At 37.4% G+C, this 27,726-nt stretch overlaps 1 protein-coding gene across 2 annotated transcripts in view; it reads left to right on the top strand.

The window, feature by feature from the left end:
* LOC101887757 (protein CBFA2T2) overlaps positions 1–25,555 on the top strand; it is a 165,883-nt gene extending 140,328 nt beyond the window's left edge. For both annotated transcript variants that reach the window (XM_059128442.1, XM_059128441.1), the window contains exons 3-7: positions 16,617–17,239; positions 17,305–18,042; positions 18,116–18,295; positions 18,378–18,485; positions 21,647–25,555. In XM_059128442.1, the coding sequence (XP_058984425.1) occupies positions 16,617–17,239; positions 17,305–18,042; positions 18,116–18,295; positions 18,378–18,485; positions 21,647–21,862 (1,865 nt within the window). In that variant the 3' untranslated portion in view covers positions 21,863–25,555. The remainder of the gene's footprint in view (positions 1–16,616; positions 17,240–17,304; positions 18,043–18,115; positions 18,296–18,377; positions 18,486–21,646) is intronic.
* Positions 25,556–27,726: the final 2,171 nt, after the last annotated feature.

Raw genomic sequence — 27,726 nt, 5'->3', positions numbered from 1 at the left:
CCTATTTTTAGAGTGAAAAAACATCATAATGCCGATAAATCAGCAAAAATGGCTTCCCTTATACCACCTACCCTTTTCGACTCTCTAGAAGAGAGAGAGAGAGCTATTTTTTTAATTATTTTGAAGTTTAGAGTCCTCTCCCCCACCTCATCATCAATGCCCAACATCCTACCTCATTTGCTTCTCATCGGTCACCAAACAATCATTTATCTCCCATTAGTTTTGTTTATTTTAGTTAATGGAATTGTATCCATCATTTTCCCCCTATTCCCAACTTTCGTCTTTCTTGTGTGGTTTATGTTGGTCAAACATATTGCCACCAAAAATTGATTGCCAGTATCAATGATTCTTGGGTCCTCTAAAAACGAAATCGCTTCTTCCGTTTTTTACTTTTTTGTGACATTCTTTGGGGTTAGCATTTGTCGCTTATGTCGCCTTCCACTTCAATTTCGTTGTTGTTATCCCTTTTTATGGATTCTAGTTCAGCTGTTGTTATTGTTGTCGTTGTTGCTTAAATTGTCCTGCCGGTGTTATACGCCAGGATTTAGTCGAGTTTACTTTTGCGATAATAGCTGTGGATACAGCTGCAACTGGATGTTTTCTCAGCCATTCAAGCATAAGCTTTCTTTTAACCTGCTTTTTTTTACAAAGAGAATACAACAAAACAAAAATAACAACAGCAACACCACCAAATGGTATAATTCCTTTCTCTCACATATAATACAACAACAAATGCTTGGTTTTTGTATCATCTTTGTTTTTCGGTTTCCTTTCAATGAATAAATGGTCTGATTGAATTCCATTTTTGTCTGTGTGTGTGCTTGGGTGGGTGGTTGTGGGTTTGTGGTTGAAGGATGTGAATGAATTCACACACACAGGCAAAAAGACAGAGGGACAGACAGACAGACAAAAGGAACATTCATCATAAATTTGTTGTGTTGAAAAGTGTGCCTGTGCGTGAGTGTTTGATTTCCCAGGATAATACATCATTCAATGTGAAATTTTCAACATCAAAATATACAAATGTTTGAAAATATGTATGGGTGTGCGTGTGTGTACTGGCAAAAAGATTTGCTAACTGTGTTGGAATTTTCTAAATACAAAATTGGCAGCATTATAGCAAGCTAGGGCCTATATTATGGGCCTCCAGAGAGGATAATAATATTTGGTTCTTGGTGGATCTAAATATGGGTCCCATGTGAGAAGCTAAAAAATAATTAATTACCGACGCTCATTTATTTAAAATTCGAATGTATTGGTCAAATCACAATTTTCCGAATAATTCATATGATTTGAATAATTTATAGATTTAAATATAATTATATTCAAACTAATACGGCATAAAAACAAGTTAAAAACTGGCAGTCGGTTTTGCCGACCACTGACCACTGTTATTATTATTTAAATCGTTGGCCCTCTATGGGTCAGGTTCCTAAGGAATGGGCCAATATTGTCCATTTCGTATCGGACCTAAATAAATGTGATATAAATATTGCGACGTGCCAGGTTTGGACTGTATCGACTACTTCCTTCACTTTATATGAGATATGAGATAATGTTTAGAAAATATAGTCGACCGAAGTATTCCATTGTGATACTTCATCTAACATTTATATCAAATTTCATGCGAGATCATAAAATCCATATTCTTCTGATGTTTCTGGTTGAGAGAAATATTTATATATATCAAGTTGTAAAGAATCGATAACTTGTTTCGCAAGTTATGACAGATAAAAGTGTTAAAACTTGTGACCCTTTGTGGGGTCAGCAGGTCTTGTGTTAGTAGAAACAATGGGATGTATAAAATTTGAAGAGAATCGGATGCTCATTTCGGATTTTATGATCGTTTTGGTTATTTAAAATATTCAACCTTTGTGGGGGAGGTATCAGATGGAATGTTCCGATCTCTACCATATTTTTAACAAATCTTGTGCTGATGGAAATAATGAGATGTGCCAAGTCTGAATGGAATTGGAAGTTAATTTCACGTTTTATGAGTTTCATGGATATTCAAAATGTTGACCATTTGTGGGGGAAGTACCAGAACGAGTGGACTGATGTATCCATCTTTACAGCACACCTTGGGTCAATAAAAATATTGTGATGTGTGTGATTCGAAGATAATCGGATGTTTATTTCGAATTTTATAATCGTTCTTGGCAAAACTTTAACCCTTTGTGTGGGGGAGGTACCAGAAAGAAATGACAGAACTCTACCATCTTTATAACAGATCTTGTGTTAGTAGAAATATTGAGATGTGTCAAATATGAATGGAATTGAATGTTAATTTCGCGTTTTATGAGCTTCATGGATATTCAAAATTTTGACCCTTCGTGGGGGAAGTACCAGAAGGAATGAACTGATATATCCCATCTTCACACCAGACCTTGGGTTAATAAAAATATTGTGATCTGTGTAATTTGGAGGGAATCGTATGATTATTTCGGATTTTATAAACGTCTTGGTAATTCAAAACTTTGACCCGTTGTGGGGCAGATACCAGAAGGAATGGCTCGACCTCTACTGTCTTTTCAACAGATTTTGTGTTGATGGAAATATTGACATGTACCAAGTCTGAACGGAACGGATGTTAATTTCGCGTTTTATGAGCTTCATGGATATTCAAAATTTTGACCCTTCGTGGGGGAAGTACCAGAAGGAATGAACCGATATATCCCATCTTCACACCAGACCTTGGAGTAATAAAAATATTGTGATGACTGTGATTTGAAGACAATCGGACACTTACATCATATTTTATGCGAGCTATAATTATTCTAAATGTTCACTCTTTCTGGGGAAGATACTTGATGTAGTGGACGGATATTGTCCATTGTTATACCCTTCACCATACATAGTAAGGAGGGTATATTAAGTTCGTCATTCCGTTTGTAACTCATCGAAATAATTATTTTAGACCCAACAAAGTATATATTTTCTTGATCAGCGTAAAGTTTTATGACGATTTAGCCCTGTCCGCCCGTCTGTCCGTTTTTTGTAATCACGCTACAGGCTAAACGAATTAAGATAGAAAGCTAAAATTTTGCCCAGATCTCTCTTTTGTCTGCAGGCAGGTCAAGTTCGAAGATGGGCTATATCGGTCCACGATATCGTATAGCCCCCATATAACGGTACCCCCCGATATTCTGTATTTTGATGATTTTGGCCACATTTTCTAATAGAATACTCTGAAAATCCACACGAGGAGTTCTTTGTGAGCACTTTACCCCCTGAAAGAGAATTGTCTATATGTCCAAGATATCGTATATCCCCCTTATAACGGTACCCCCGATATTCGGTATTTCGTTAATTTAGCCGCATTTTTCGACAGAATTGTCTAAAATTCTACACAAGGGGTTTCTTGTGAGTACTTTATTCATTGAAAGAGAATTATCTATATAGGTCCACGATATCATATAGTCCACATATTACAGTACCCCCCGATATTCGGTATTTTGATGATTTTAGCCACATTTTTCAACGGACTTGTGTGAAATTCTACACAAGGGGTTCTTTGTGAACACTTTATCCCCTGACAGGGAGTTCTCTATATAGGTCCGTGATATCGTATATCCCCCATATAACGGTACACCCCGATATTCGGTATTTTTGATGATTGTAGCCACAGTTTTAAATGGAATTGTTTTAAATTCTATACAAGGAGTTATTTGTGAGTACTTTATCCTTAGACATAAATTTGTTTATCCCCCCATATATCGGCACCTTCCGAGATTTTAACAGAATTTTTAATGGATTTTATTTTTATTTTTTGAAAATGTCCTAATTCGTTCCAAATGGTGGAGGGTATTCAAACTGCTTATTTACTTGTCATACCTAACCTAGCTCTGATGAAAATATTAGGATTCGCAAAGTTTTAACAAAATCGGATTACCGTTTCTCTTTTTTTTTGCAGAAATTAAATTTTTTAAAATTTTTGCCTTCTGTGGGGGAGGTACCAGAATGAGTAGACCGATATATTCCATCTTAACACCAGACCTTGGGTTAATATAATTATTGGTATGTGTGAAATATGAAGACAGTCGGACTCTTACATAACTCTTTATTAGAATTGTAATTTTCATAATGTTGACCCTTCGGGGGAGGTACTTGATGTAGCAGACTGATGTTGTTTATTTTCGTACCTGGAGTAGCACTGACGGAAACATTAAAATTTACAAAGTTGGAGCAAAATCGAATGATCCTTTCTCTTTCTGTGCAGTAAAATATTTTTTGTGAACATTTCGACCTCTTGTGGGGTTGGTACCGGAAGAAGCTATATTGCCCATCTGCGGACTCGATCTAATTTTGATAATAATAGTACCATGTACTAAGTTTGGACCAAATCGGATACTCCCTTCGAGAGTTATCGTGTGCACCATCCAGCGGACGGACATCGCTAGATCGACTCCAAATGTCTGAGACTTAGGGCCTGCAATCGTTATTTCGATGAGGCTCGTTTTAGCCGTATCAAATGAGAGTATATCCTCTATAGCCTATGGATGAGGGTATAATGAAAATATTCGTCATTTGAGAAATAAAAAACGTTTTCGTAGAATATTAAAAATTGTAATTTCTTGGATATAATAATCGATATCGGATCAATATTTTTGTTATATATGGTAGTGGTCTTCGGGAAACTGCGAAATTAATTACTATACCCTTAACACTTGGGATGGCATTGAAAAATACATCAGTTACTACTACAAACTACAGCTTGGTTCTACCAGAACTTCCATAGTTCAAGAAAGACCATTGAAAAATTTCCCACAAATTTATTTACAGAGATTGTCCTCTCCCAGACAATATATACTTTCACAGTGATAGGTTAATTAATAAGGAAGATGTGATATTTTTCGGGCCCTACTAATGAAAGAGCCTTATATTTCCAAGCTTTTCAACTATACAAACCTCCTTTCCTACAACAATCCACATCCTTCAGCTTCACCACACTCTTCATACGAGAGAATATGACCACTTTTTGTCATGTTGTAGCAGCTCGTCTATCATTCATTCATTCACTCATTCATTTATGTCTTGTGTTTCTTCCTTTTTTTGTATGTTTACACAATAGATTATTTTTTCTGGAGCATAAAAAGCCCACAGAAAAACAATGGATGTTGAAGCAGTGGTCACCCACTTCCATCCTTCCCAACATCCTTTCTTTCGTTGCTTCATTCATTCATTTATTTTGCATACTAAATGGAAATGTCCACATGACATAAGCCTCAGCTTGGGTCTACATTTGCACCCAGAGCGTGCTGCTAACATTTATTTGCCCCTCTGGAACAAGGTGTTTTAGTTCTCAGGATCAAATTAAATTATGATAAAATAGAAAACATATCTGCACTGAGAGAAAAGATGTGAGAGAAAATATTCAGAGCTGCTTATCACAAAGGAGACTGGCGCTATCTAAATGTCCAAAAAACTGTCTAAACCTCAGTCTCCTGAAATTAGATGTAAATATCCAATTCTGGGATAATTTTTATTTGGATATCTTGATATTTTAAATTGAAGTGGAATTAAAAGATGCAAAGGAAGCCAATTTACGAATGTAAGACTTATTTGGATGGTGTTTTTCCTCGATTCCAAAAAAATGATATGCTCACAACTGTTATTCGGTGGAAAGAAAATGATTTCAAAATCACTACGTATCCTTTAGGCAAGCCATCTGCAGTAGGGAGCCTGATTAACCAACGAAACTCTATATGTTACAACTCCAGCCAAGTGAATGAGAATTATTTCTCACGAGTTGTAGCGATGCTGGTGGTAAATGAGTGGCTATGCTTCAATAAGCGTTGTAATAATTGCTTATGGTGTGTTTGAGTTAGTCGTCGCTCTATTACGTTGCTGTATGTGAGGTGTTGTTGTCAGAGTGCAGTGTGGGGTAATGGCTGCTATTGAGTGTTGTTGGCTGTAATTACTATTGTGTATGTTCACTGACGCCAGGAATATTTGTCTCAGAGGTCCTCGGGTACGAACTCGTATCGGTGCTCTTACTATAAGAAACCTGTGCAACAAAAAAAAATAATTACAGAGAAAATCCTGCAGATTGTGAAATTAGAGCTGAAAAAGACGGTGTATACAGGGTGAGACAAAAAAACTGTAACAAAGTCGAACGCCATAATTTTGTACATTTTTTAAATGTTATTGAATGAAAGCAAACAAGTAAAAAAAACAAACTTATGCCAAGCCAAACTTTTAATACCCTCCACCTTAGGGTAAAGGAAAAATTAGAGCCCACTATGACCCACATATACCAAATTTTAGACATATTCATGGGAAAATGTGTCAAAAATCATCAAAATATCGGGAAATACGGCTATATGGGGCTATACAAAAACGTGGACCTAGACATACAGTGTTTCGCCAAAAGAGCTTGAATCCATTAAAACCAATAAATACCAATTTCTAGACAAATCCGCGAAGAAATGTGGCAAAAAACATTAAAATACCGAATATGTGGAGGTACCGCTATGTAAGGGCTACGAACTGGTACCCATTATGACCAACAAATACCAATTTTTAGACAAATCAGTGAAAAAATGTGGAAAAACCATCAAAATAGCGAATATGTGGAGGTACCGTTATATGGGGGCTATACCAAATCGTGGACCCTTTCATGGAATGTTCCTCCACCGGAGCTGTAACCCATTATGACCAACAAATACCAATTTTTAGACAAATCCGTGAAAAAATGTGGCAAATATAATCAAAATATCGGGAGGTACCTTTATATGGGGGCTATACCAAAGCGTGGACCTATACATGCAATGTCTCGCCACACGAACTGGGACCCGTTATGACCTACAAATACCAATTTTCAGACATATCCGCGAAAAAATGTGGCATAAATCATCAAAATACCGAATATCGGGAGGTACCGTTATATGGGGACTATACCAGAACGTGGACCGATATATCTCATTTTCAATACCAACCATCCTAGACACAATACAAATTGCTCAGCTAAATTTTGGCGCTCTACGTAAATTATTGTGGGCTGTATCGTGATTTCAACAGGCAGACAGACGGACATCGTTAAATCGACTTAGAATTTTATGCTGATTATGAATATATATACTTTATGGGGTCTACGGCGAATATTTAAGGGTATAAAAATGTTGGAAATAGCCTCAAATTTACGAATACGTTTAGATTTGTTTGAATTGGTCACCTTTGGCACGAATTATGGCCTTCAAACGGCCAATGAAACCGTCCCAGGATGCCTGAATGTTGCTCTGCGGTATTTTTGTCCATTCCCGACGAAACACCCTCCAGAATATTTTCCCGATAATATTCGGCATTTATTCCGATGCATCGGTCGATTAATACGAGCGGAGAGCGACCATCGGCTGTTATGGCGGCCTACACCATTACTATGGCCGGCCGAAGGTGCACATTTTTAGATGACCTCTTTGGCAAGTAAACACGATCAATTTGTTTGTTTACAAACTGCTGGATAACGAATGTTTTCTCATCGGAGAAAACCAAATTCGGCAGTTCACCACTTTCGGCCAAGCGAACCAGCTCTTTAACTCTTTTGAGTCTATTTTCTTTCTGTTGCGGTATAAGTTCTTGCACTTTTTGAAATTTAAATGGCTTTACGCCGAGTTCATTTTTCAATATTTGCCGAATGGAATATTGTGATATGTTCAGCTCATGAGCCATTTTTCGGCCACTGCGACGCTGGTTGCGATTAAGACGCTTCTTTACTTTTCGAACCATTTCTGCTGATATTGCTATTTTCATCCGTCCACTCCCCTAACGTCGGGCTACGCTACCAGTATCACGGTAACGAACGATGGTACGAGACACAAAAGATTTATTCACAATTAAATGCTGAAGTGCTCTAACGATAACCCCTTAGGGGTTTTCAGCCAAATATAAAGAAATCACACTATCACTCTTGAATTCCATCACAAATAACTTTTTTTCTTGAAAATTGTCGCCAAAATGCTTTTGTACGCTTGTGAACAATGATCTGCCACTGGAATAATTTTGACAGCTGTCGAACGAGTGGTTTAGAAATGACAGCAGTCTTAAGTTGATTGCAGTTTTTTTATCTCACCCTCTATAGGACACATTTTCAAAACAATCTACAAATCTCAGCCTTAGACACCAACAGTGGTCTTAATATCAAATTTCAGGATTTCAGCTCTTTAATTTTCCCTATGGATCTACCCTGAAAAGTCCTGATCGTATTTCCTATTTATTCTCATTTTTTGTGCTCAGTGTAACAATATCTATCTCAAGTTTAAATTCATGTAAATTGAATGTTTCTTTTTGCCAAAGAGCACACACATACAGAGTGCACACACATACCCACACGCATACATACATATGCACATTTATAAATATTATTTACATGTATTTGAGTTGAGGGCATTTTTTCCCATTTAGTTTGCAAACATAGAATATGATGGATCATATCATGAATATTTTATTGATAGACCTCATCATCACCAGAAGCAGCATCATCAGCAGCACAGTCTCAACGACAGGCAACATTTCAAGGCCCATTTTCCATGTTGTCTTAGTGTACCCTTTCTCCAACATTCGAATGTTTTCATTGTATTTCTCCAACACCCACACCCACACACACACACTCATATGCATCTATGTGGAAGAGAATTGCCAATATCTTTTCACTGTCAATCCTAGTTCTCTTCTTGCCCCAGTGATGAGGAGAGGTTGGGCCAGCTTAAAGCAATGATGTGTGGGGTTGAATTTGTCTCAGATGTTCAATTTGACAATTTTGATTGCTTTCAATGTTGTCATAAATTTGCAAGATGCTACTGCATAAAACTTAAATGTTTTTTGTTGTTGTTGTGTAGTGTGTGTTGTTGAACACCTGTTTCAAATTAGGATTTTTTTGGATTTTTTAGTAGGCGATTATATAGAAACTAGTTTTGTATTAAGGGGGTGGGGTGTTTGTTGGGTGGATTGTTGATTTCCAGGTATTGGTTATACCTAAGAACTATTAATGAAGATTAAAAATTGTAGATTCGTTTCAACGTTAGGTCTTTTATTAGTACTTTTCCAGTACTCGAAATGCACAATTTGTTCGGTTTGACAAAATATTTTAGATTTTAAACCAAAAAGTCTTCAAAATCTTTCATTTTGACGTATACCGAGGAGAATATTAGTAAAACGATTGCACAATAGACCCATTCAATTTTTCTGTCCAAAACCCCAATTAGTACCACTTAGTAGACATTTTGTAACGTGACCGTTTCATACAACCCTTACATCTCTTTTAGATCACATTTTAAATATACCCCATACATAATATGCCCCCCCCCCCCCCCCCCAATGTTAGCTCCATTGCATTTAACGACTATCCTACCTGATAATAATTCACATTTACTTCGTGTGACTACTAAAATATATATATATTCCAATATGAACCGAGAGTCGTCGATCAATAGCCTACAGAGTACGAACAGACGTGTGGCTCGTACGCAGTTAGCCACGATTCGATCCAGCTCTTAGTCAGCTCTCAGCGCTTAGCACTCTCCCAGCTTCTTAACAAGCTCCCAGCTTCTAACAAGCTTCCAGCTCTTAGTGAGCTTCCAACGCTTAGCACGTTCCCAGCTTCATAACAAGCTTCCAGCTCTTAGTGAGCTTCCAGCGCTTAGCACGTTCCCAGCTTCATAACAAGCTTCCAGCTCTTAGTGAGCTTCCAGCGCTTAGCACGCTCCCAGCTTCTTAACAAGCTCCCAGCTCTTAGCCAGCTCAAGCTCACAGCCAGCTCAATGCTCTTAGCCAGCTCCCTCTAACCGATCACTTTCCTCACAGCAAAGTCGAATTGTGCAGAGCACAGTCACCAACCCGAAGTCTGTCGACCGTAATTAGAGTACTGAAGAACCGAGCCGATTGCCACAGGGCCAAGTCATATATATACTGCCGAATCGACAGCCATGGAAGGGTACAGAGCCGAACCTTACGTCAACCACCCCAGCATCCGAATACCGACGAATCGGCGGTGATAGCCCGATTACCATCGGAACGACATCCGATTATCATCAAAACATCTACCAGAGCACCATACCCAATCCTGATTCCTCACATATTATTCGTTCTGTAGACACCAGAGTATTATAATAAATATTGAAATTATAAGCACTCGTGTTTCACTTAAGGTTTGTGGGTCCTTAGGCCGACCCTGGCAGCGACTGAGCTTATCTCAGCTTTAGTTAAAACTACTCGTTATAATTTCCAAGACCACTACATGATCTAAATTTCCGGACTTACGCTTTTTAATTTCCCCCATGACCAAATTTAGTACAGTTATAGTACGCAAATCCATAGACAGTACAAAATTGTACCAAATACTATTTAGAACTTTTCATCCAACTATGTAGTAGACATTTTCAAAATCACCTCTTTAGCACAAACCTACCATCAACAGAGACCCTAATACAAATGTTCAAAATTCAAGCTTCATCCGTTCACCCTGAAGCAAACTGTTCCAAATTTAGTACCATTTAGTACAGTTCGCACACTTAGGACACATTTCCAAAGCCACCTTAAAATCTCAATACCAAATTTGAGAACTCCAGGTCTACCCCTTCACCCAATACCAAATTTAGTACCATTTAGTAGTTTTCGTACAAATATAGGACGCATTTTCAAACACACGCCCAAATCTCAGATACCGTCAGTAACCTAAATATAAAATTTCAAAATTTTAACTTATATCAAAGTTAGTACGATTTAGTAATTTTTTTGCACATATGTAGTACACATTTCCGAAACCACCTCCATACGTCCAGGATATACAAAACAACTATCCTAAATACCAAATTCCAGGTTTCAGTACTATATGTTGACCCAATTCTAAATTGTATCAAATATTGTACTATTGAGTACTTTTCGTGCGCTTGTAGTACACATTTCCAACACAAACTTTAATTCTCAATCTTATCCTAACAGTAAACCTAATGCCAAATTTCAGATTTCGAGCAATATCAGTACCATTTAGTACCTTTCGTACGCTCACTGAACGAATTTCCAACCTCAACTCTTTATCTAAACCCTATCCAGCAGCACTGACGCCAATACCAACATTTCAAATTTCCAGGTTATTTCAACCCAACATAGAATTGTACCAAATTTAGTACCATTTAGTACAGTTCTTACGCTCAGTACCCATTTTCAAAACCACCCCCTTACATCCACCCCATTTCCAAGAATTGATTCTCATAGCAAATTTTAAGATTTTACCACGATCCGCTCACTTAGTTCCAAATGATACCAAATTAAGTGTATTTTAATACTTTTAGTACTCGTTGTTTTAGAATTTCGACAAACCCCGTAATTTGTCCATCCGACACAACATCAAAAACATTCACTCCAAATTTCAGATTTTCAGCTCTCTTCCTTCCCCAAATACCAAAGTTAATACTATTTAGTACTTTCGCACTTTTTAGTACATATTTCCAAATCCACTGCCATGTATCATCCGAACCGCACAAAAGGTTATCCTAATGCCAAATTTTATGCGTGCAACCCTTTCCCTTCCCAAATTTAGTACCATTTAATACTTCTCGTACCATAAAAGTATAAATTTCCGAAAATACCTTAACGCCAAATTTTAGATTTTGTGCACTATCTGTTCACTCAACACAAAATTGTACAAAATACAGTACTTTTCGTGCACATTCAGTATACCACGGACCTCAAGAAAAACTTTTAAAATTCCAGCTCCACCTGTTCATCACAATTCCAATTAGTACCATTTAGTAGACGTAAGTACGAATTTCCAAAGCTTGTTAATTCCAAAAGAAATTTATTTTTAAATTTCAGAATTCCAACTCTGCCGGTTCGTCTAAAACTTAAATTGTACAAAATTTATTGCCATTTAGTACACATAAGTACGAATTTTCAAAACTACCTACATTTCTCAGTCCTACAATGCAATAATACTCTTATTTCCAAATTTCAGGATTCCAATACTATTGGTTCTCCCAAAATTAATTTTGTGCTATATTTAGTATAATTTAGTACACATAAGTATGGATTTCCAATACAACCTTCATTTCTCAGTCCTACACTGCAATAGTAATCTTATTGCCTAATTTCAAAATTTCAGCTCTATCGGTTCACCAAAATCGAAATTGTAGTAAATTTAGTACCATTTAGTACATTTCGTGCACATAAGTACAAATTTCGAAAATTACCTTCATATCCCAATCCTACTTTTCGCCAGTAATTTTAATTTCAAATTTTAGGATTCCAGCTCCATTCGTTCCTTCAAATTCAAATTGTACTAAATTTAATACCGTTTAGTGCTTTTCGAGTACATGAGTACACACTTCCAAAACTACCTTATTTCGAATCTACTGCTCAACTTTGATTCCCATTCCAAAATTCAATTGTTTAGCTCTAACCGTTCACATGATACGAAATGATACCAAATGTAGTACATTTTAGTACTTTTCGTACACTTATAGGATGAATTTCCAAGAATCCTCTAGCATATGTATCATATATCCCATCAGTGGCCCTCATTCCGAATTGAAGGGTTCTATCTCTACTGCTTCCTCAAATACAAAGGGTACAATATTTAGTACGAATTTCTAAAAAACAGCGTGTGTCACTTTTGATCCGAAGGGATCAGGCTTCGGATCAAAGGGACACTCAACCATAATTTCAAGATTCTAGCATCAGCCGTTTCGTCTGGGCGTTGATGAGTCGTTAAGACAGTCAGTAATCGGCCAGTCAGTCAATTACTTTACTATTTTATTAATATAGGTACAGAGAAAACTCCACAAAGGGTTAACATAACTTCTAAGCCCTCCCAACCCCCAAATCCTTTCCATCTCCATCTCTCTTTAATGACAATTTTCTTCCTCGCCCCAACACATTATGATCTTTAATAATTTCTTGCATATTAAAGCAGCCATTTGGCAAATGCATAAAAATTATGGAACAACAGCTGCTGGCAGCGATGCATTCGCCTGGGTCGACCGGTCGGTCGGTCTAACCTCATTTTTGTTGGCGAACGCATCTTTGCTTGCAACTCCATAAACACCGAAATAGCCAAACATCAGCTGTCCATAATATTATCACCCTGGCGGAATGTTTAATTTTGACACAGTCACCCACCCAACACACACAAGGAGCCCAATGCAAGCCTTAGAGTATAATGGGAGTATAGAGAGAAGGGAGAAAAAGAGGGGGCGATAGCATAACATAGGCTCCCACATTCAAGTTGTTACGACTGATGTTTGACCAAAGGATAACAGGCATTTGTCTAATGGTGGTTTGCTTGTTAGCAACTATAAGGATATGTATGCCATAGATATAGCGACATGAATAGGAACACACACACCCACACTCTCACAAAGCCCACCACAAAACAGCTACAAGGCTTGGTCTTCGTTACACCAACGCACACACACACAGACACACTGAAAAGCGCACAATAAGAACAACATCTGTCCAACACACATCATAAATGCATTAGTTAAACAACATGAATAGACAAAAGGATGCCAGGATCTGTCCACTGCCACCATCACCAACACCACCAGCAGCAACAACAACTACACGAACAGAAACTGCATCAAGTTGCAAAAGATGTTTAACATTCATCCGTCCATCTAGTCGAACAATAAAGAGAGCTGGGTGGTGCCACCCAGGCGGCCTTAATGCAATTCCTTTGTTGGAACAATGTAAAGAAAACACTTGCATTGTTGTCGTTGTTGTTCCTGTTCGTGTTATTGACGATGACCAGTGGCTCTCCGTGGGCTAGGTAGGCAGAGGCCCCAGGAAGCAACCAACAGCTGTTGGCCGGTCGCTTGCTCGGTCAGTTGTTGCTACGTTACATGGACATGGATATTATGTTTCGCTGAGAGGAGGGGTGTGGGACAAATGTTGGAGAAAAGGAAAAGAACAACCCGAAGCAGAAACTCGAACAAGAGCAGCAACATCAGTAGAAACATGGGCCACTTTGGTTGAACACAAGAAACATGGCATATAAATTAGCAACATTTTGTACAAATTGCTTAACGATGAATGCTGTTGCTGCACCAGTCGTAGTAGCAGCAGCAGCAGTTGTTGCCAGTGAATGCACTTTGTTGTTGGTGTTGTTGTTTTCATTGTTATATGCTGATACTGTCGCCAGTTGGTCATTTTTTGCGTTGCAATATCCCTTGTTGTACAAGTTTTTCATAGTTGTTTTTACAAGAAATAGCATCTTAATGAATTTGTGGATATAAATAGCTGAGGTACCCCAGATGTACTCAAGATAAAGAGTTCAGAATTTCTAACCATTTTGGATACACTATTGACGTAATTTCAGTACAGATTATTTCGGAGCTCAGATTTGCTTGTGTTTAATTGGGAGTGAAACTTACTTGAGAGCGGGAATGCTCGAAGAGTAAAAGTTTTACAAGAAGTTTATCATCTCATAGCTCGGATTTGCTCGTTTTAATTCGGAAGTGAAACTTGCTCTCTAGCAGGAATGCTCGAAGAGTACACGTCTCACGAGAAGTTTACTCTCCACTCTTTTGTATTGTATGGGAGCTCTTTCCAGTTGCTTATGTTTGAAGATATAGAATGGAAATCGAAACGCTCGAAATGAGGTGAGAGTTTATTCAAAGACTCTAAGACATCGAGTGCAAACAATCATCTTTTAGTTTGCTGATTTGTATGGGCTTGTACGTTGCAGCAAACCGGGTTTGATATGACTGTGAACTGTGGGAACGATGATCGGGTACAAAAGCTGCGAAGAGAAAAACAGTCGACTCAGAGAGTCGGTGTATTTTGAGCACACAAAAAAGCAACGATACTCTCATATGATTTGGTATCGTTTCATTTGCAGATGTAGATTCAGAAAAATACAATAATGGTTAGTTAAAAAATAAGAGAGTACTCGGCAAAAGTAGAATCTTTTCAATTTTGAGCGAATTTTACTCCCACTCTAAAAGGAACAAATCATGGTCGCTCTTATTGGAGACACATCTTTTTTACTCCCAATTAAATAAAGGTTTATTAAAAACTAAGAGAGTACTCGGCCAGAGTAGAATCTGCACGATTTTGAGCGAATTTTAATCCTACTCTTAAATGAGGAAATCATTCTTGCTCTTATTCGAACGATATCGAAAAAAAGAGTATGCTCAATATTTTTTTACTCCCAAGAGGGCTTCAAGGGAGTTTCAATCTCTACTCGAATTCGAACAAGTACAAGCGGAGATCAGGGTTATCTAAATGTCTTATGTAGAACACACACGTTTCGTATAAGTCTTAGATAGAATATATTTACTTAAGGATCGTAAGGATCTTCCACGTTACTTGAGAGTACTATATAAAATTTCCACGTTAACTCAGAGTCTTATACCTTACTATCACGTTACGTAAAATTCTTAGATATATGTCATGTTACGTAACAGTCTCAGATACGATTTAAAAACAAATTCTAACTAACTTAAGTCATTCACGTCACTTGAGAGTCTTAGGCACAAATTCTACGTTACTTGAATGCCTTAGACAAGATATCCAAATTATTAAAAAAAATATCGAAGTATACGTTAGATACTGTTCCATATACTATCTAAATATCTTAAATGCAATATTTACGTTATACAAAAAAGCTTAAGACACAATATCTATATCATACAAATGATTTAGATACATTATCTATGTCATACAAATGCTTTAGATACAATATCGACGTCATAAAAATACACCCTAAAAATTCTTTAAATCCCATATCCGTGTCAAAGAATACAGTATCTGCTTTAAAAGCATACTTTAGATACTTTATCCACTTCATAAAAATACTTTAGATACATTATCCATGTCAAAAATATACTATAGATGCAATATCTGCGTCATAGAATATTTCAGATAAAATATCCGCATCAAAAATATACTTCAGATGGAATATTAACGTTACAAAAATACTTTAGATACAATATCCATCTCATAAAAATAATTAAGATACAATATCCGCGTCATCAACATTCTTTAGATACAATATCAGTCTCATAGAAATATTTTAAATACAATATCTACTTCATAAAAATACTCTAGATAGTCACAAAAATGCTTTAGATACAATATCTACACCATTAAAATACTATAGATACCATATCTACTTCATAAATACATAAGAATTCTGTAGATACAATATCCACGTCGTGAAAATACTTTAGATACAATATCCACATCATAAAAAAATACTTTAGATACAATATACACCTCATGAAAATGCTTCAGATACAATATCTAAACATTGAAACATATTTTAGATACAATATTTACGACATTTATTGCTTTAGATATAATATTCAATGTATACCCATACTTTAGATACAATATGTACATCATGAAAATCCTTTAGATACAATATCTTATTATCTATGTGCCTTAGATAAAATATAATTATATAAAATATCGAATTATCTGGGTGTCATAGATACAATATCCCCATTGTCTAGCTGCCTAAGATACAATATCATAGTTATCTAAGTACCATAGATACAATATATTCATTATCTAAGAGGTTAAGATTCAAGAACCCAATCATCTTGCATATCTTTAATGTTCGAGGTATTGAGAAAAAAAAGTAATCAACTTCTCTTCACTCTCTCTACTCTCCTTTCCAGCCACATCAAACTCTTCCAGCAGCAGTAAAGATTCCACCAGCACCAACAACTCCAACGGTAGCAATTCCAATTCAGCCACAAATCCCACCGGTTCATCTTCGAATTCTCGATCTTGCCGTACACCCGATTCTCCAGAATCGGCCAGAGCGATAGCGCCCCGCTCACCAATGTCTCCGCAGCTGCATCAACATCACTCCAGTTTAGCTCCACCGCCAAGACCGAATCGTAATGCGAGTGCATCGCCGGTTATAAATGGAGCAACAACAACACCGCCGCCACCACCAACGCAAGCAACAAACGCACAACAAACAGCCAGCCAGGCCGCTGTGGCAGCAGCTGCTGCGGCCGCGGCCCATGTGGAACAGGCTCGTCTGCTGGGTAAGATACGTAAATTTCTTGGCTCCCTGGTCCAACTGGCTCAGGATGTCCATCCTGAGGTGAGTGATCGGGTGAGGGCTTTGGTCATATCGCTGGCCAGTGGTGGTATTAATATCGATGAGTTTCGCATGGCCCTGCAGGAGGCCATTAATTTGCCGTTAAGGCCCTATGTCATTCCACTTTTGAAGAATCACGTTTCCCTGTTGCAACGGGAAATTGCCGCCCTGGCAAGGGCCACCAATCAGGTAAGATTAAGCAAAAACTATTTACTTATTGGGTATTAAGTTCAATATATTCTCCCCCATTTCAGACCACTCTCCAGTATGTAACCAGCAATGAAAGCACAGTCATGGAATTCTCTCCCCATGGTCCGCCGGCTGAGTACAGCGATATTTTTGTGCAAATTGAGGGCCAGCCCAATGGCAGTGGCGGCGCCACAAGTTTGGTATTCAAGCGAAGACCTTCCGATACTCTAATGGAACCACATGGCCACAATGGCGCCCAAGAGTGGAGTGATTACATGGCCGCCTATCCACCACCCAAACGTATACATACCCACAATCCTCATGCACCGGCGCCTGAATCTCGCATCCCATTCGCCTCGGCTCAACCCACCATCTTTGATTATTCCGCCACCGGGGTGGCAGCTGCCCAGTCAGATGGACCCTTCAACAATTTAATGGAAAAGGCAAATCATCGAGATGAACGGGAACTACGTTCTTCGGTGCCGCAAGAGCCAGCTGCCCATCGGCCGCTGGCACGCAATGTTATGCCAGCCGCCAGTAGTGGTCCGGGCGGAGGAGCTCCGGGTGGTAGTGGACCCATGCAGGGTGAGGAGGAATGGAAAAATATTCACACCATGTTGAATTGTATCTCTGCCATGGTGGACAAGACAAAGCGAGCCATAACCATACTACAGCAGAGAGGGGTGGAACCACAGCAGCCGAGTTATGGAGAAGTTACGCCAGCAACGTTGATGGAAATTAGGCGACAAACTGAGGAGAAGGTAGCCGAATTCAAGAGGAATGCTGAAGATGCTGTCAATCAAGTAAGTGGAGGGTGGGAGAGAGTTTGATTTATGGAACTTATTTTAATCAAATGCTTCTTTTTCCTGTTTCCAGGTCAAACGCCAAGCCGTAATTGAAATTCAAAGAGCCGTGGTAGCTGCCGAAACCCGGGCAGCCGAGGTAATGGCCCAGGAACGTTTGCGCATGGAAAAATTCTTCGTTGAAATGAGTCGACATTCCGGCAGTGAACGTGAATTGGACAACAAATCACCCTCCATTGGTTCTAGTCAAAATGTAAGTTCTTTCGAATTGAGTAAAGCGATATAAGTTTCGACAAAATTTTGAATATTATTTTGGTTTTTCCCCCTCTTTTTAGGCTTGTTGGAATTGCGGTCGCAAGGCAACAGAAACATGCTCCGGCTGTAATTTAGCCAGATATTGTGGTGCATTTTGCCAGCATAAGGATTGGGAACATCATCATCAGGTAATTTAAAAAAATGTGTACTTTTTTCGGAAGAAGAAATTCCGGGGAGTTTTAAAAGATTTTATTCCGGGGATTTTCGTAGATTTCTTTCAAATTTTTTTTTTTTTGGAAAATAAGTGGATTTTAAAGAAATAATAATAAATTTTTTCGGAGGAATGGGGTCGATTTTTATATCCCACACCACAGAGTGGTAGGGGTATTTTGTCTTTGTACATTTGTTTGTAACATGGAGAAGGAAGCAAGATAGACCTATAATTATGCTTGAAGATCTTTATAGAATCACTTTCTGAATCGATTTATGCATGTCAATCCGTCTTTCCATCCGTCTGTCATGTGTTTTTGTGAAAAAATACAGGTCGAATTTATTACCCGGTTGAGATGAAATTTTCCAAACCATATTTGTTTAGCCCAAGAACGAATCCTATCGAAATTGGTGAGAATCGGTTTAAATTTAAATATAGGTCCCATTAATATCTTCAACCGATTTCGGGTTAATTGTGCACCAAATGGCCAATATCAGTCCAAATAGCCTGATTTTTGGCACATCGTACCAAATTCAGTCCAGAAGAATGTATATCAAATTTGAGGAAAATCGGTTCAGATGTAGCTATAGCTCCCACATATACGTTTCATACGATTTTGAGTTTTAAGTCCCTCACATGCGTAATATCAGATGCAGCTCAGAAATAAGTGCTTAAAATTTTGCAAAGGTCGGTTCAGATTTTGGATATAGCTCCCATATATACCTTTATCTGATTTTAGGGTTTTTGGAACCAAATTGCAAATATCAGACCAAATGGACTGAATTTTGACACTTCCGACGGAATTCAGCCTAAAAGCAAGTGCTTCAACTTTGGGTGAAAATCGGTTCAGACATAGCTATAGATCTCATATATATGTTTCATCCGATTTGGGGTTAAAGTCCCTAACATGCGCAATATGTACTCCACAATAATGATACTTGATACTGGTCCTCAGATACGGCTCGAAAATACCTCTGCCAAATTTTATCGAGATCGGTTCAGATTTCTTCATACGATTTTACGGCTATTGCTCACCATACACAGTGAGATGAAAAAATTGCAACCAATTTCAGACTGCTGTCATTTCTAAGCCACTCGTCCGACAGCTGTTAAAATTATTCCAGTGACAGCTCATTATATTCATTACAAGCGTACAAAAGCATTTTGGTGAGAATTTTCCAAAAAAAAAGATATTCCTGATGGAATTCAAGCGTGATAGTTAGATTCCTTTATATTTGGCTGGAAACCACAAGGGACTATCGTTAGAGCACTCCAGCATTTAAATGTGAATAAATCTTGTGTGTCTCGTACCATCGATCCGCTCGTTATCGTGATACTGGTAGCGTAGCCCGACGTCAAGTAAGTGAACGGAAGAAAACAGCAACATCAGCAAAATGGTTTGAAAAGTAAGGAAGCGACTTGATCGAAACCCACGTCGCAGTGGCCGACAAATGGCTCGCAATATTCCATTCGGAAAATATTGAAAAATGATCTCGGAGTAAAGCCATTTAAATTCCAAAAAGTGCAAGAACTTACACCGCAAAAGAGAGAAAATAGACTCAAAAGACTTAAAGAGTTGCTTCGCTTGGCCAAAAGTGGTGAACTGCCTAATTTGGTTTTTTCCGATGAGAAAACACTCATCGGCCAGCAGTTTGTAAACAAACAAAATGATCGTGTTTACTTGCCAAAGAGGTCAGCTGACAATGTGAACCTTCGGTTGGCCACCAGAACTCAAGCGGCGGCCATAGTAATGGTTTGGGCCGCCATAACAGCCGATGGTCGCTCCCCGCTCGTATTAATAGACCGTGGCATCCGAATAAATGCCGAATATTATCGCGAAAATATTCTGGAGGGTGTATTAAAGCCTTGGGCACGCAAACTTTTTGGCCGCAGACCTTGGACATTCCAACAGGACTCAGCACCATCGCACTCAGCACGAGCCACCCAAGAATGGTTACAAAATGAGGTTCCTCACTTCATTTCCAGCGCACAATGGCCACAAAAATCTCCGGATACCAAATCCGTTGGACTATTGTGTCTAGAGTATTTTGGAAAGCAAGGTTGGCATAAAAAATACCAAAGTGTCGATCACCTCAAGCAAGCGCTTCGCCGGCAATTGGCCAAAATACCACAGAGCAACATTCGGGTAGCGTGTGACAATTTCATTGGCCGTTTGTAGGCCATAATTCGTGCCAAAGGTGACCAATTCGAACAAATCTAAACTTATTCTAAAATTTGATTCTCTTTCCAACATTTTTTGCTTTCATTCAATAAAATTAAAAAAAAATGTAAATATTATATATTATATCTATTGGTCCGATCTTTGCACCAACTTAGACAAAATTTGATGTTAACCCTAATGCGCCTCTTTAATATGAATTAGTATGAATTCCTGGAGTTTAGGTAAGATTCAAACTCTTGACGTCTTCTAGGACCTATATTCGTTTTTTTTTTCATAAATATATCTTTCTTTAGAATATCATAAATTGCTAGATCCTATTTAAATGGAGTTTTCAAACATATTTAAAAAAGGACCAAAAATACTCCCTTTTAGACCCGCTTGAGGGTTAACATTTTTGGCCAAAGTATTCCTCTTATTTTTATCTGCAGCATTGCCGAAGACATGATATACCTTAAATGCACGGGTTCCGAAAAAATCTTAAAGGGAAAATTTCCAAAAGTGTGGAAGAGGGGAACTTGCCACCTTTGTTTAGGTTACTTTTAAAACGGCGATACACTAGTCTTCCTTTTTTAGCTAAGATAATAGCTCCAACATCACATTTTATAACCGAAACTAAAGGAATACTCGCAAATGTTGAATCTGCTTGAGTTCGAGTGAATTTTACTCCCAATTGAAAACGAGCATAGCATAATCGCTCTTATTCGAGTACAGTTGAGTCTTTTATTACTCTCCGAATTACTTTCCCTCGATTTTGGTAAAGAATTAAATTGAGCTTTTATTTCTTTTTATTACTCCGAGGAGTACTCTCACTCGATTTTGGGTAAAGAATTCAATGGAGCTCTGAATACTAATCGTGTAATTTTCACACGACCATAATGAATAATGTTTCAAAAAAATTCAAATTAAAAATTTTTATTAAATATGCTTTTCCATTTCGTTTTCTTTCGCTCTTTCAGATTTGCGGCACCACCCGAACAACAGATCTTTCCACCAAACATCCATCTCAAGTTATACCCCTGTCGGCGACAATACGCGGTGCCGTCACCCGCTCGCCACCCACACCCGTACAGTCAACCGGCCATGGACCAGCGCAGACGAGTCAAGCCACCAGCAGTGCAGCATCGGCACCGCAGCCGAGTTCATTGGTAGCCAATGGCATTGGTTCCAAATGACGTATTCGCATGATGAAACCCAAAAAGAAGTACATGTGCTAGTCAAATTACTACAACTACTATTACTAGAATTACAATTAACAAAAAGAAAATAAGAAGAAGAAGAAAGAAAAAGCCCCGCCCCCAACATTGACAACCATGTCGATTCTCTGCAAAAAAAGAAAAACGGATTAACTTACTTAAAACATTAAAAAAATTAATACAATTAAAAATAATTCCGACATAAACACAACACACCCACACAAGCCCAATTAATGATCTTAGAACATTAAAGAAATTAAGAATTTTTAAATCAAATTAATATTTAAAAGAGAAAATTATTTGAAGAAGTTAAAACAAGAGAAAGAAATACATAAGTAAATTATAATGCTCCCAAAAATAGTCTTAACCAGCCCTCCCCCAGAATACAACAATAAAACTAAGCGAAGAGAGAGTGGGATGTATCCAGGAATGAAACTTTATGACTTCGCCCTTGGGCTCTTAATGAGAGAAAACACACACAATTACAATTCTGTGTGTGTATTCTCACCATCGAGCATACTTTCATGATATTCGAGAGACAGAGAAATTAACTCTCTAAAATCTCAAATAATAGCATATTCTCTTTTATTAAAAAAAGATAAAAAACTTAAATCTCATTGGAATCTTGAAGGTAGAAGCCTTTGTCATAAAATTTCATTTCAGAATTGTTTATACAACTCTCTCTCTCTCATAACTCAAAAACTATCTGTCAATTTTGTGGTCCTATCCCCCAAGGACTAGTTGTCAGACTTACAGCAAACCAAAAACAGAGAATTTAATTAATCAATTACAGATATAAACTTCATAATTGCAGTTACGAACAGAAAGAAAGAAAAACTAGAATTAGATGTGGTAAAAAATATCTCTCATATTTGTTTAAAATTTCTGAGTTTTGAAATATTTTCTTAAAGAATTTCGAAAATTTATCTCAATTGGAGAAGAGAGAGAACTCTTTAGATTGTATGCAAATATGATTTTGTAGAGGGAACATTTCACTCTTCTTGCAATCAGGCCATGAGAGAGAGCGAGAGAGTGTACATTGATCCACATTAGCACAAAAACGGACACGGACAAATACAGTCTGCATCAGTGCTCGCCAACAAACCGCCCATAGGAAATTCACCATACCTTGTACATAGAACTCACCATCGATCAGTAAATTCACCACCAGAACTTTTCGCTTGTTTACCAACGCAAATTTCAATTGTAGGAGGTCAATGAAGCAGGATTTCACGATTTTCAACTTCACATAAAATTAACACACACAATGTTTACAGAGAGAGGGAGAGTTACTCTCTCGTTGTTCATGTCTGTGAAACATATACAGGGTGAGATAAAATAAATTGCAACAAAGTCGAAGGCCATAATTTTTATATTTTTTTAAATTTTATTGAATGAAAGCAAAAAATGTCGGAAATAGCATCAAGTTTTGGAATAAGTTTAGATTTGTTCGAATTGGTCACCTTTGGCACGAATTTTGGCCTTCAAACGGCCAATTAAACCGTCACACACTGCCCAAATGTTGCTCTGCGGTATTTTGGCCCATACCCGGCGAAGCGCTTGCTTGATGTGATCAACACTTTGGTATTTTTTAGTGCCAACCTTGCTTTCCAAAATACTCCAGACACAATAGTCCAACGGATTGGTATCCGGAGATTTTGCTGGCCATTTTGCGCTGGACATGAAGCGAGGAACCTCATTTTGTAACAATTCTTGAGTGGCACGTGCTGAGTGCGATGGTACTGAGTTATGTTGGAATGTCCAGGGTCTGCGGCCAAAATGTTTGCGTTGCCAAGGCTTTAATATATCCTCCAGAATATTTTTTGGCGATAATATTCGGCATTCATTCTGATGCCATGGTCGATTAATACGAGCGGAGAGCGGTTGTTATGGTGGCCCACACCATCACCATGGGCGGCGCTTGAGTTCTGGTGGCCAACCGAACAATTTGCACATTTCAGCTCTTTGGCAAGTATACACGATCATGTTGTTTGTTTACAAACTGCTGGACAACGAGTGTTTTCTCATCGGAGAAAACCAAATTCGGTAGTTTACCACTTTCGGCGAAGCGAAGCAACTTTTAGCTCTTTTAAGTCTATTTTCTTTCTATTGCGGTGTAAGTTCTTGCACTTTTAGGAATTTCAATGACTTTACCCCGAGCTCATTTTTCAATATTTGTCGAATGGAATATTGCGATATGTTCAGCGCATGAGCCATTTTTCGGCCACTGCGACGCGGGTTTCGATCAAGTCGCTTCTTTACTTTTCGAACAATTTCTGCTGATGTTGCTGTTTTCTTTCGTCCACTTCCTTGACGTCGGGCTACGCTACCAGGATCACGTCAACGAGCGATGGTAGGAGGCACAAAAGATTTATTCACATTTAAATGCTAGAGTGCTCTAACCATAGCTATTTTTGGTTTTCTTGCCAAATATAAAGAAATCATACTATCATGCTTGAATTCCGTCACGAATAACATTTTTCTGGAAACTTCTCACCAAAATGCTTTTGTACGCTTGTAAACAATATAATGAGCTCTCACTGGAATAATTTTAACAGCTGTCGGACGAGTTGCTTAGAAATGACTGCAGTCTGAAGTTGGTTGTAGTTTTTTCATCTCAACCTGTAAACTCATCACAAGAACTTTTCGCTGATTTACCAACGCAAATTTCAATTGCAGGAGGTCAATGAAGCAGGACGTCCGGTCGCTTGATTTCATGTTTTTAAATTTCGCATAGAATTAGCACAAGAGAAGAAGAGACTCTCTCGATGTTCATATCTGTGAAACATACACAATCAAAGCTCTCGTATTGGTAGACCAATGCTAGCCAGCCACTATGAATATGTGTAGGGTGTGGTGAATTGCCCATGGGCGGTGTGTTGGCGAGCGCGGGTCTACATCTTCGCCTGGTAAATAGGCTTACAAATAACTCAGTGAAATTAAACTCTCCACACGAAATTGTTTTCACCAGAATAACGATTTTCCTGTCTACAGATTTCTTTCTCTCTCTCACGTCCAATACTTCTTGGAAAATATTTCAATTCCATACTCGGCATTACCCATCTCACAGGCTCTTAGAGCAAAAAGGAATAATTTGCATTTTCTCTTTCTGCTATATTAAGTTTTTTTTTTTTTTTTTTTTCAAAAAATTACATATATTTTTGTTATTTTATTTATAATAATATTTATTTAATGTTCATTATTTAAGGCATTTAAATAAAATGCCACCCAATTATTCTAAGAATTCAAAAGTAAACAAAATTTAATGGAAAATCGTGAAAATATTTTTCTAAATTTACATTTAGCAAACTTCTATCATAACTCTAGCTTGTAATATTTATTATTATATAATTTTTATTATTTTGTATTCAAATAAATATTTAATTATTGTATTGTATATGAAACCACAAGAAAAACACACACCAACGTACACACACACACTATCAATTAAATATTACGTAATTAGTATACTATTGAAAAATTATGTTAATTTTTTCTTAATATTTAATATTAAACAACAACAACAAAGTGGAAAATTAAAAAAAAAAACAAAAACAAAAACCCCATTGTAACGATGACGAGAAAACTTAATTACAACCCAATATGAAAAATCTCTCCCAATTGAAAAATCGTAAAAATAAATCAAATGTTCAAAACAAAAACAAAGTGGAATGGTTTTATTAAAATGTTTCATTTTTTTTTGGAAATTTTGGGTGAATATCAAAATTAAAATGGGTGAGTATTAATTTTTTAGAAGGTAAAGATAGTACTACATGGGAGTACTGTTAGGCTGCAAATGGATGAAATTCACTCAAATATGCCAAGTATTTATTAAGAAACAGCATTGGTTAAATGTATGGGACAAAGGAATGGAATTTGAAATCTGAAATTTGTTATTAGGGTCACTTTTTTGAGGTGGGTTTGAAATATGGACGTGGTGAACAGTATTAAAATTGGTATTTGCGATAGAGATAGAGCAGGAAATCTGAAATTTGGAATGAGGGTATTAGAGGTCGTTATGGAATAGAGGTGGAATTGGTTATAAGAATGGTAGTGCTTATGTAAATTTAGACAATTCGAAATGCGTAGTGCCTAAAGTGCGAAGAGTACAAATATCAATTTTTCTTTGTCAATAATTCAGATAAAACCAGTAAAGAAAGTCTTAAAGTCGGGCGGACCGACTTTATGATACCCTACACTACTTTGCTAATTTAGTAGAGCTCCACATAACAATTAAAAGTTTTTATGGGAGACGGACGGACATGCATAAATCGACTCAGAATATGATTCTATGCAGATCATTAAAAGGAACTATGGGTCTAACTCGTTTCCTTTTGCCTGTTACAAACAAATGCACAAAGACATAATATCCTGACCACCTTCTGGTGTAGGGTATAAATACGAGGAATATTTTGTTTGAAAATTTTAACCCTCAAGTCAGTCAACAATGAGGTCTTTTTGGTCTTTTTTCAGAATATGGTTAAAAAACGGGATCGTAGCAAGTCAAGCCTTTAAGCGGACATCAATAGATCGACTCCAAATGTCTTGAAACTGTAATTTCGATGAGGCACGTTTTGGCCATATCAAATAATATATAACCTAGCCATATGACTGAGGGTATAAAAAGCGAAAATATTATCTAATTGTTTTGATCCATTTTTCCTCGCCCTTTTTTCCTCGGCACTAGATTTTCCTAAAACTTCACATAATTCTGATCTGATATAGAGGGTATTATAGTAAAATTCTCCATAAGAACCCAAGAATGAGAATGGAATGAGAAGACTATATTTCTACCTTTCCTGGGGGGTGTAAGTCATATGATCACCACGATTCGTAGGCAATCGAGAATAAAATTGATGATATTCCGATGGTTAATAATTTGTAGATATTCGGGAACTAAAATGTAGACATGTCAGGTTGTTGTGTTGAAGATTTAAAGGTAATCAGGAAATTTGATAGATTGTGTCCACGTCGCATTATATGAATCAGAAATTTGTTGTATAATCGTTTATGCTTCGATCTGCAACTGACAGTAGCGATGTTCCGCTACGGGCAAGAATATTTTTTTTTTTAAATATTGTAATTTGAAATATGCAAGCTTATACTCATTTAACCAGTAATTATCGAAAAATATCTTTAAATAACCTTTATTGTAAAATTAAGAAGGGGCTAAAATTTAACCCCACGCCATACAATACCTGGCAAAATATCACCACGACAGTTGAAAGTTAAACTCTCTAGTTTCTTCATGAATTTCTAATCATCTCTCTCTCTCTCTCTTCCGATCTAATCACACACTCATCCACTACTCCCACTCTCCTACCCCAATTTAGTTAATATTATAAGTAATTGTGGTATCTTAAAGAGCTTATTCTAGCTTTTTTGTTCTTCTAATTAAAATATAAATCTATGAATTTTCATGAAAAAGTTAGTTAGTAAAATAAAAAATTTAAATTAATATAATTTAATAAATTCTAAAATTTAAAACAAACATAACTCTGTGGAACAACGAGGTAAAGACTCCTGTGTAAATTAAAGTCCGTCGATTCAACTTAATGAGAGTCAGTTCAAAGTGGGGTTTCCAGCTAAAAATTGAGTTAATTTGAGGACAGCGAATGTGTTAAAATCACTAACTATGCAAGCCACCTGCAGTAGCAGTAGTGATGGACATCGCCAAGTAAACGATAATTATTTACCCTATGCAGTGAACGGCAATTTGTCGATAGCCAACTTTTTAATGAGACCGCTGAGGGATACTTGGATTTTTGGATGATGCTGCTCGTGTGTGGATGTTGTTGTTATTGTTTATGCTCGCTGGTTAATTTATATTGTGGTTACTATTA

This window comes from Musca domestica, unplaced genomic scaffold, assembly GCF_030504385.1.
Source record: "Musca domestica strain aabys unplaced genomic scaffold, Musca_domestica.polishedcontigs.V.1.1 50, whole genome shotgun sequence".
NCBI classification, from domain to species: domain Eukaryota; kingdom Metazoa; phylum Arthropoda; class Insecta; order Diptera; family Muscidae; genus Musca; species Musca domestica.
This window is presented reverse-complemented; position numbering and strand designations above follow the sequence as displayed.